The 10,857-nt window shown below is 38.3% G+C and overlaps 1 protein-coding gene across 1 annotated transcript; it reads left to right on the plus strand.

Annotated features, from left to right (window-relative positions):
* On the plus strand, positions 4,785–8,228 carry LOC104779119. The gene is made up of 4 exons (XM_010503510.1): positions 4,785–4,870; positions 5,068–5,995; positions 6,068–7,258; positions 8,004–8,228. Exons 1-4 carry the CDS (start codon positions 4,785–4,787, stop codon positions 8,226–8,228), a joined length of 2,430 nt encoding a protein of 809 aa, XP_010501812.1.

Raw genomic sequence — 10,857 nt, forward strand, 5'->3', positions numbered from 1 at the left:
CAATTTGGAGTCTGATCCTATGAAGAGCATCGACCAACACCAAAGGAGCATCGGTCGATACCAAGCTGATCCGTCAAAAGACTTCAAAATTGGAAGTTTTACAAAGTTGCCCAAAGTTTTCCATATTTGCATCAATTGTCCCTGACGTGTTTTAGGACATATATAAAGTGTTTTTGGGTTTTGTAAACCCTTAAGTTTTATTCTAGCAAGTTTTATTTTCTGTAATCCTCTAAGATTTTGAGAGCTTTTGGGAGAGAGATTTGAACTGCTTTGAGAGAAGAATTCATAAACTCCCTCTTTACTCTTTTAATCTCAATTGCTTATTATTCAGAATTATGTTTTGTTCTTCATTAAATCTTCACAGGGATTTTATGATTTATTAGATCTGTTTATTTAGGATTCTTTATCTTTCTAGATCTTCATCATAGGTTGTTCTTAATGCTAGATCTTTGATTAGTCATCTGGATTTAGATCTTAGGACTATTGATTGATATGAGAATATAATTGATTTTCATAACAAAAACCTTTTTATGAGCAAAATTACTTCTTGCAAACAAATTTGATTTAGTGATTTTGTGAACAATCTAAACCTGTTTTTAAAGCTGATTTTTAACCTAGAAATTTTACAAAGAGATTTGGATTTTCTGGTTTTAAATTTAGATAATATTTGCAGTGAGAACTGATGTATTTTACAAAAAAGTTTAGAGTTCTAGATTTGATTTTTAATTGCTTAAATCCTATTTAATTGTTGATTTAATATTTTGTAATTTCCTGAGAAATTCCCTGGACCTAGCTTTTTGATCTCTTGAATTTACAACAGTTTAATTTAATATTTTGCATTGTTTTTTTAATTTAAATCATCTTGTTTAGCGTAATAACAAAACTCTATAATTTATTGTGTAGACTTGAGTCCTTGTGGAATTCGACCCCTAAGTACTGCATTGACCTATTAATTTGAGAGAGTAGCTCTAGGGTAAATTTGAGCATATCAATAGCCACAGCCTGAACACTAGCCCATGAATCCATATCTAGAAGCCTTCTTTATCATTTGATTGTTTACTTATCGCATATTATCCTGTTTCATTGCATTTGTTTCAGTTTANAAATCTTCACAGGGATTTTATGATTTATTAGATCTGTTTATTTAGGATTCTTTATCTTTCTAGATCTTCATCATAGGTTGTTCTTAATGCTAGATCTTTGATTAGTCATCTGGATTTAGATCTTAGGACTATTGATTGATATGAGAATATAATTGATTTTCATAACAAAAACCTTTTTATGAGCAAAATTACTTCTTGCAAACAAATTTGATTTAGTGATTTTGTGAACAATCTAAACCTGTTTTTAAAGCTGATTTTTAACCTAGAAATTTTACAAAGAGATTTGGATTTTCTGGTTTTAAATTTAGATAATATTTGCAGTGAGAACTGATGTATTTTACAAAAAAGTTTAGAGTTCTAGATTTGATTTTTAATTGCTTAAATCCTATTTAATTGTTGATTTAATATTTTGTAATTTCCTGAGAAATTCCCTGGACCTAGCTTTTTGATCTCTTGAATTTACAACAGTTTAATTTAATATTTTGCATTGTTTTTTTAATTTAAATCATCTTGTTTAGCGTAATAACAAAACTCTATAATTTATTGTGTAGACTTGAGTCCTTGTGGAATTCGACCCCTAAGTACTGCATTGACCTATTAATTTGAGAGAGTAGCTCTAGGGTAAATTTGAGCATATCAATAGCCACAGCCTGAACACTAGCCCATGAATCCATATCTAGAAGCCTTCTTTATCATTTGATTGTTTACTTATCGCATATTATCCTGTTTCATTGCATTTGTTTCAGTTTAAGTTTGTCAAGATTGCTTATGTTCTTCGTAGACACCCACTCGACCTAGTCACTCAACCAGTCACACGGTCGAGTGCTTGATCGAGCACCTTCGGGTTGTTCATTTATTTTCTGTTCCATTTAAATTCTGCACATTTACTGTTGGTTTAATTTCAGCATTGCTTACTTTGTTTACTTGCATTTAATTTCTATTTCAAGCATTTTACTTTCTGCACTTACATTTATTTCATCAAACTGTTACATCAAAACCACATTGATATTTGGCTTAACTTGAATGCATTGATCACATCTTGACTGCTTACATATTACACTCTTTATGGATTGACATCCTTTATGCTACAACATCATAAGGGTATTGAAACACCTTGCACTGCATCAGATCATCTTAGCCTAAGTTTGTTTGCCTGTTTTCATCCATTCATTCATAGGTTGAGATAGAAAAAATCCTTATTTCAGGTTTGATAAAAAAAAGAGAGTGAATGAGAAAAGGGGTAGGTTATCAAGAGCTAAGCTTTGTATGCCCTAATTGTTCTCAATCTTAGATAGTTTTCACAACTGTCTAGCATTCCTTCTTTTGAGAGTAAGCCACCCAAAGAAATAGTTTAAAAACCACCTTACCAAAAGCCTTACCCTTGAAACCGATTGAGCTTGTTTCACCTTCCATTTGCAAGAATTCGCCAAACACTTTAATGAATGTGAAAGAGATGTTCTTTGGAATTGCAAGTCTCTACTTTTAGTTGGAGGATGAACTAGTTCGATGCATGGTGATAAGCTTAGAAAAATATTTGTAAGTATGTTGATTGATCTTAGTACCATTAAACTATCTTTAAGGACTATAGCTTGAATCCTTCGCATAGCTCAAAAGATTATGAGTCCCATTTTTAACCTCTTCCTCCTACTTCCTTGCTAGAAGACTAGCAAGATTTAAGTTTGCGGGACTGATAACTCTCTAATTTACATGTTTTAAGCATCCCTTTTTGTCCATATTGTGCATTGTTTTTACCCTAAACTTAGCATTTTTAGGTCATTTACTGTAGGAATCCACATTTAGGCCATTTAGGGTGTTGCATTCTTGCATTTGCATATTTTGGATGAAAACAGGTGCTTAAGAGCCGAAATGGGGAGAAACAAGGTCAAATCCGAGCATGTACCCGAAGGAGCTATGTAGCAGGAAGAACAATCCGAACACTAACCCGATCGAGGAGGATCTAAGAACAGAAAGAACAATCCGAGAGCTTACCCGAAGAGCAACCCGAGCTCATCCTCGTGCACCCCATCGAACAGGCCCTCGGGCAGGACTGAGAAGCTAGGGTTAATGGGTTTCCATATATAAACTCCCCTCTTCTTCCTCTCGCCCTAGCATGCTGCAGACCCTCAAACTAGAGAGCGAGAGCTTATGAGAGAGATCTTGAACGACTCAAACACTTTCTCTACTTTGTTAGGATTTAATTTCATTTCCTTTTGCATTTTTGATTCTATACTCTTCTACTCTACTTCTATTTTTCATACAATGCAATTTTCGTTTATTTTTGTTTTTATGTTTTCTGCAATGAAATCTGAGTAGTGAAGTAAGGTTTCTAAGGATGGGATAGACGGTTTTGTGTTCTTGATCAGTTAGGATGTCTTAGTTTGGTTGTTTATGTTTTATAAATTCCCTTCTAGATTGGTGTTCTTAATGCTATCAACAGACTGAGAGGTTGAGATTAGATCTAGGGCGTTTTAGCACCGAAAGGTGTAGATGAAATGCTTGATTCAATCAATGCTAGAGATTTACTCACTTAGCCTAAGAGATTAGATGAGTAAGGGGTTTATTAACAATAATGAATCGGTTTGTATTGCCTGCTTGGTCATGTTTCTCCAACGATAGTTGGGTAGGGAAGTGATTAAGGTTGATTGTTTCTATCACGAGAGTGTTTTAACAAGATTTTAGAGACTCATTGTCTAGGGAATATTTGCTTGAGGCATGTAAGACATCCAAATTTGTCAGGAACACTTAGGAGTCGATTAACCCATCCTTAGGAGCTTTCGTATTTAGATTGTTTACATTATTATTCATAACTCGATCCCTTACTCGAACAGGTACACGATCACCTGCTTCGAGTATACCTTCGAGCTGTTCATACTCGTCTTGTTTACTCGATGACCCCACCCGATCCTGTACTCGAATGCTTGCATCGAGTGCTTAGGTCATGTGGTTCTTGTTTATTTACTTTCTTTTGTTTATTTTAGGATGGTTAGATCAAACCCCGTTGCTTTAATTGTTGGGATATATGCGTCGTTGAGTTATAGAACCTTACGGATCAGAATCGAACTTGCTTTAATGGCTGGGATATATGCATCGTTGCCTGCGAAAGTTGAGTAACGGAGTATATAGACTTTAGATAGGTGATTAGCGAGTGGCTTATCTCCTGTTCTTTCGTGTTTCATAGTCCAAGAACGTTTAACCATTGAACTTCCAATCCTATTCCCTTTAGGTTTAGACCGGTGCTTGATACCCTAAGAATTCCCTACAGCCCAACATTCCGTCCATTTATATTTTCTTAGATTATTCGCATTTAGTTATTGTTTTCTTTAGTTACAAACCCAACCAAAACCCCCATCTTATTATAGCCTTAGCCATAGTCCTCTCTAAACAAACTCTTAACGTGATTTATTCGTCTCTGTGGGATCGATCCGTAAATACTACTACCGATCAACTCTGCACTTGCAGTATTTCGTGTGGTCTTTTGAGGTAAAAGATTAAAGTGAAATTCCACACACATCAAGCTTTTTGGCGCCGTTGCCGGGGACCTATTAAGTCACTTTCGAGTTTAAGACTAGGATTATCATCTAGGATCTTTTATTTTTGTTTTTAAATTTTCTTTTTGCATTTTTTATTTCAGTTTACTTTAATTTCTTCTTTAAAATTTTCAAGAACTCGAGGTTTAGCTCAATGAAAAATCAGAACCACAATCTACGAGACCTTAACAATCCTCCACCTGGGAGGAACGGTCAAGGAGTTGCTATGGATGACGAAGAGTACACCCGAGAACATGATGATGTTCGTGAGCAAGATCAACTTGATCCATTCATTTAAACCATTGCTGAATTTATACCCCTTATCAACACATTCAAGACCGATCCACGATTAACCCTACAAGACCGCCCCAAGATCATTTTAAAATAAGTCCTCAAGTTATCACCTTGGTAAAGCAAAACCAATTTCATGGTTTTAGCACAGAGCACCCGATAGACTACATTGAACTTTTCGAAGAAATATGTGGAGTAACTGCTACATCCAAGGAATCTCAGAACTACTCAATGTGCAAACTTTTTCCGTTTTCCCTTGAAGACAAGGCAAGTAGATGGTTGAAGTCTCTGCCTCCAGCATTGATTGCAACTTGGGAAGAATGTAAGGCCGCTTTTCTAAATCACTTTTACACTAGATCTCGCTCCAACCTCTTGAGGAGTAAAATACAAGGATTTAGACAAGGAAAAACTGAATCATTTAGTGAAGGTTGGGAGCGCTTCAGAGCATATGAGAGGGACTGCCCTCAGCATGGTTTTACAGATGGTGGCTTGATGAACAAATTTTATGAAGGAATTGACCCTAAAAACCAGCTATCTCTTGATGTAGCAAGTAATAATAATTTTGCTACAAAGACAATTGAGGATGCTCGGATTTTAATCTACAATTTATCTGAGAGCGATAACAACTACCGCTCGACCCCTTTGGACGAGGAGGAAGATTCTGATCAAGCCTCGGATATTAAACAGCTCAAAGAAACAATGAGTTTGATCGTCAAGCATATTCAAAAAGGAGATGACACGTTCGAAGATGAGGAAAAATTTTGTGATAAAGAAGAAGAGTTGAATTACATTGGAGCTAGAAGCAACTACCAAGGGAGGTTTCATAACCGAAACGTCAAAGATCAAGGACATCAATTAAACCGAGGCAATTTCCGACAAAGAGCTACATTTACCGACTTTCAAGGTTTTCAAAGAGGATTTCCTAATCCAACCATGAGAGATCAAGGCCCTGACTTGAGAGATTGGATGCTAGGGATTGAGACCAGCGTACAAGCCTTTATTGAAGACACTAATTTGAAGATGAGCGATATGTATAAGGATCTGAACGATAAGATGACTTCCCTTACAATCAAGGTTAGTAACCTCGAGAAGCAGAATAGGGAAAACGTTTTTATTCTTGAGAAATTCAAGAAGCCCATTTTATAGATCAATGAGCAAGTGCTTGACCTTGCAAACTTAAAAGCTATATTGTTGAGGAGTGGAACAGCCTACAAAGAACCAGAATATCCAGAGAAAGATCGAACACCAGAAGTTATTCCCGTCGAAGAAGAAGAAGGAACCATAGGGGAAAAGGAAATAGAAGAGCTTATCCACGACGAGATCACCAAGGACACTCTACCTCAAGTTCCACCTTCGACGCGCATTTATAAACCCAAGGTACCATATCCAACTAAAGTTTCTAAGAAAGAAAAAGAGAGAGGCAAACTCAAGGAGCTTGTCGGGCAATTATCGGTAAGGCTACCTTTTGTTGAAGCTTGTGCAATGATTCCCCCTCTAAGGAAGTACATGAAGAGTATTTTCACAAATAACGTCAGTCTAGAGGATGGTGTCATGGTGATTACGCAAGAGTGCAGTGCAATTCTACAAAATGACATTCCTCAAAAGCGAGGAGACCCAGGTAGTTTTGTTCTATCATGCAGGATTAAAGATGAAGTTTTCAAACGCTCTCTTTGCAATTTGGGATCAAGTATCAATATGATTCCTCGGTCAGTTGCCAAACGCCTGGGATACCATTTTTTCAAGCCTACCAAGATCTCATTGGTCCTTGCGGATAGATCGATTCGACGCCCTGTCAGAATTGTAGTTGATGTACCGATTGTTATTGGAGCTTGTCAAATCCCAACATACTTTGTGATTTTAGAGCTTGAGAAGGAGCCTAAAGATCCTTTGATACTTGGTCGTCCATTCCTTTCCACAACCGGAGTTATCATTGATGTTCCCAACGAAAAGATCGACTTAAACCTTGGAGGCTATGTTATGAAGTTTTACATGAATGAATCATTGAAGCTATCGATTTCGGAGAACTTATATAACCCGATCTTCACCATCAAGGATTTGGAAGAAGATACTAGCGGAGTATGCGAAGATATATTCTTTTATGACCCCTTGGAGATAGCATTGACCAGAGCTCAAAAGGAGTACAACTTTCAAAAAGAAGAAGTCGAAAACTGCGCAAATATTCTTGACTCCGCTGAAACTTGTGAGAACATCGTTGCATATCTTGATCTCGACGAAGAGAACGACGCTCCTACATCACCTAAAAACACACCAGCTGCTGTAGCAGATCCATGGAGCGAATTGAGAGCCCCAAAACCAAACTCAAGCAGCTTCCCACTGGTCTCAAGTACGCTTTTCTTGGACCTAACTTTACTTACCTTGTTATTATTAACTGAGGTTTGAATGATGTTGAGAAATCCATGCTTCTCGCCGAGCTGAGAAATCATAGAAAATCACTAGTTTATTCACTTGAAGACATTCAAGGAATATATCCTGACCTTTGTATACATAGGATCCATTTGGAAGAAGGATCCAAAAACTCCATTTAGCATCAAAAGAGATTGAACCCAAACCTTAAAGAAGTGTTCAAGAAAGAAATAATGAAGCTTTTAGATGCAAGAGTGATATATTCTATTTCAGATAGTGCATGGGTAAGCCCAGTTCACTTGGGAGGAAGTCCCAAAGGTATCATTTATTTTGTCTTAATTCTTATTTATCTATTTTATCATATTTTCTATTTTTGCATATTTACATTTATAAAAAAGAAAGAAAAAGAGAAAAAGGAAATTTTGGGGAGCCCGAGACTCTACCCGAATTAGTACCCGACGCGCCTGATCGTGTTCCTACTCAATGGAGTCAGAATTCCACAGCCCCAAGCCCACTCTCGGCGAATCCCAAGTTGAAAACCCTAGCAGCAGCCACTTCTATTTAAAGAGGACTCTCTCTCCCCAAGATAAAACCGATAAGTGCTAAAAACTTTTAAGCTTCTTCTTTCTTACTTCTTCTCTCTCTCAAACTCGAGTGTTCTAAGATTTTTGGGAACTAATCCTATTGATCTCGAGTCTAGCTTTTCTTTCTTTTCAAGGATTCCTCAATGGCTCCAAATATGAAGATTTACCAAAAGAAGGGGAGCAGATTAACCTCTGCCGCTGCTAGAACCGGAGGTGATACCGCCGAAGCTCGCGATTCACAAGGAAGGGGTGACGTTCCACATTCACAAGGAAGGGGTGACGTTTCGCATCCCCCACCCGAGAAGGTGCTCGAGCAACTGATCGTGCAGAGACCCATGTTCTTTCTCCCGACCCAGTAGTTGTTGCAATCCGCTGATCTCCTCGACGTAGGGACCTGTCTACGTCCGAGCAAACCGTTACTGACCCGATGGAGGTCGATTCAAATGCAGAAGGAGGAGAACCGGAGGAGATCCAATCCTCTAGGTTGAGAAGCAGAGCTGCAGTGACGAGGGGGGAGAGACCAGCTTCTGAAAGGGCTAAGAAGGTGGCTGAGAGAGCAGAAGAAGAAGAAGATCAAGACACGGATGAGGATGGCCGTGACCGAGAGGAGGAGCAGAGAGAACGCACACACCAAGCTTAGCGGAGGCTGAAGCAGAAAGAGGTGGAGACTCCAGCCAAGCTCTTCAAGGTCTTCCGCAAGATGAACTTTGTTGCTACCCGCTATCCCCACCGAGAAACGATGAAGTAATTGGGCACCACTAGAGATGTCGAGTTCTTGTTCGACATGTGCCACCTGGGCCAGATGATGCGAGCCAACCTCGAGGCTTATGAGGAGGAGACGGTTCACTTCCTCTCCACGCTGCGGTTACACTTTTTTGAAGACCACCCGACCCTTCTACCCGATGGGGGGATCGGGTTCATCACCTTCTCCGTGCGCAACAAGGAATACCGGCTTACATTTAAGGAGATGGAGAAGATGTATGGTTTGAAGGCTAGGAGTGGAGAGAACATGGAGGTGAGCAAGGAGGAGATGAATTCCCTATTGCTGACAATAGGAGATAAGCTTCCCTACAAGTCTACAAGCTCCAAATCTGCTCAAATAAGGAGCCCTGTTTTGAGGTACTTTCACAAGTCTCTAGCTTGTACCTTATTCGCCCCTTAGGTACCTTCTCTGCAAGCGGCTATACAAGTGATCATTCCGGACCTCTCCCACCATACCCATCGTACTACCCGATGCCCTACCCGATGAGCTACGTGACTACTTACCCGATCAACCCCTCAGATGCTGGTCCGAGCAGGTCGTCCGTGCGCATAACCGAGCTCTCTGATGAGCGAATCCTGGCACCTCCTGAAGCCAATGACGACCCTGGCTACACGTTGGCGAGTATGGAGGCTGCTACAACCTCCTTCTTCACCAACCCATGAGGTACCACATTCATCCACCTTTGTAAATAACATTGCATTTAGTTTTATTTAATTTTGTGAGATTCTTGGATTCTTTTTCAAACTTTTTTTACACAGGGACTGTGTAATTTAAGTTTGGGGGAGGGTCCTAGAATCTATATAACATTGTATTTTATTTTCTTATTTCAAATTTTGCATGCTAGTTTTCTTCATTTGAGTCTGCATCTATTTGCACAAAAAACCCTAAAACTTTGAAAATTTTGAAAATTATTTTTAAAAAAAAGGTGTTCGTGTAGTTGCATTTTCATATTAGGATTGAGTCTAGATTGCTTCATATAGGATTGTTGCATATGCATTTTAGGGGACAATGATTAAAACTATCTTGTTAAAAGCCAAACCTTAGGATTGAAGCTATAGCCCTTAATCACAGTTCATTGTTGCTAGATCAATCTTTGGAAAAAAATGAAAAATCTTTGTTTAAATCCTTACATCTTTTGAAAGCTTCCTCCACTTTCTTGAACATTGAACCATCTCTATATTATTGGACTTAACCTGAACTTAAATTGTCTTGCTAATGGAATTTGAATACTTGCTCATGGTAACTCTAAAATTGGGTGAACACACCATTTTTACCAATCTTTCCGTTTAACCCGATTCGTTTATTTTTCCCTACCCTTGAACCCAAACCTTTCTTTCAAACCTTGTATTGAATCATTGAGTGAGGCCTTTTCATTGTGCTATAGGTTGTGAAACCTTGAGAGTATTGAGAACGACAAAGAATTGGCTCTTGATTTAGCTATTAGGATTGGTTTTGAAAGATAGGTGGTTAGCATGATTATTGGGGTTGGGTGGAGGAATAAAATATAAATAAAAAAAGGAAGTCCCTAAGGTTCGATTCAAGTAGCTCTAAGTCTTTAAAAATAAAAAGAGAAAGATCTTGCTATAGTCTCCTAGAAAAAAAAATAATAGGAATATTATTAGGAGTTTAGCAAAGAGAGAAAAGAAAAAAAGAGAGATCTAGATATCTAAATATTAGACCTTAGGGATTATAAAAAATAAAGAGTTAAAATCAAGGATGTGGGTAGTTTTATTCTAGGGGGTTTTGATATGTATATATTTTACCTTGTTAACCACTGTTTATTTACATCTTTTACATGTTTTATCAGCCTATTTTGTCACTTTCATATAGTTTAAGGACTGTTTGTGCATTAGAGTAGGATTTGCATTACATTTGCATTGTTTCTTGTTTAAATAGGTGAATTGGACTCAAAAATCATGGAAATAGCATTTGGGATGAGAAGACTACAGTCAATGGAGCGAATAGGAGATGAATCAAGGAGAAAACCAACAAAACATGGAGCACTCAACCATCAGACTCTGAAGCACTCGACCGTTTGGATGACAGCACTCGACCGTGTGAAATTCAAGACTCGGCCGGTGGTAAGCAGAAGGATGACCACTCAACCAAACCCACTCGACCACATCTGGTCGAGTACATTGAGCCGCCTTGCTATTTTGTCTGGTAGCCAAATCAGGGCTTCCTTCCCCCTCTATATATACTCTTTGTACCCCATGGCCGCAAAA

The sequence above is a fragment of the Camelina sativa genome, chromosome 3 (assembly GCF_000633955.1).
Source record: "Camelina sativa cultivar DH55 chromosome 3, Cs, whole genome shotgun sequence".
Classification (NCBI taxonomy): Eukaryota; Viridiplantae; Streptophyta; class Magnoliopsida; order Brassicales; family Brassicaceae; genus Camelina; species Camelina sativa.

Coding starts and splice junctions, on each gene's coding strand:
- LOC104779119 (XM_010503510.1), top strand. CDS start 4,785: ATGAAAAATCAGAACCACAATCTACGAGACCTTAACAATCCTCCACCT. Junction 4,871..5,067: donor GTTGCTATGGATGACGAAGA/GTACACCCGAGA, acceptor TCATGGTTTTAG/CACAGAGCACCCGATAGACT. Junction 5,996..6,067: donor TGACTTCCCTTACAATCAAG/GTTAGTAACCTC, acceptor CCCATTTTATAG/ATCAATGAGCAAGTGCTTGA.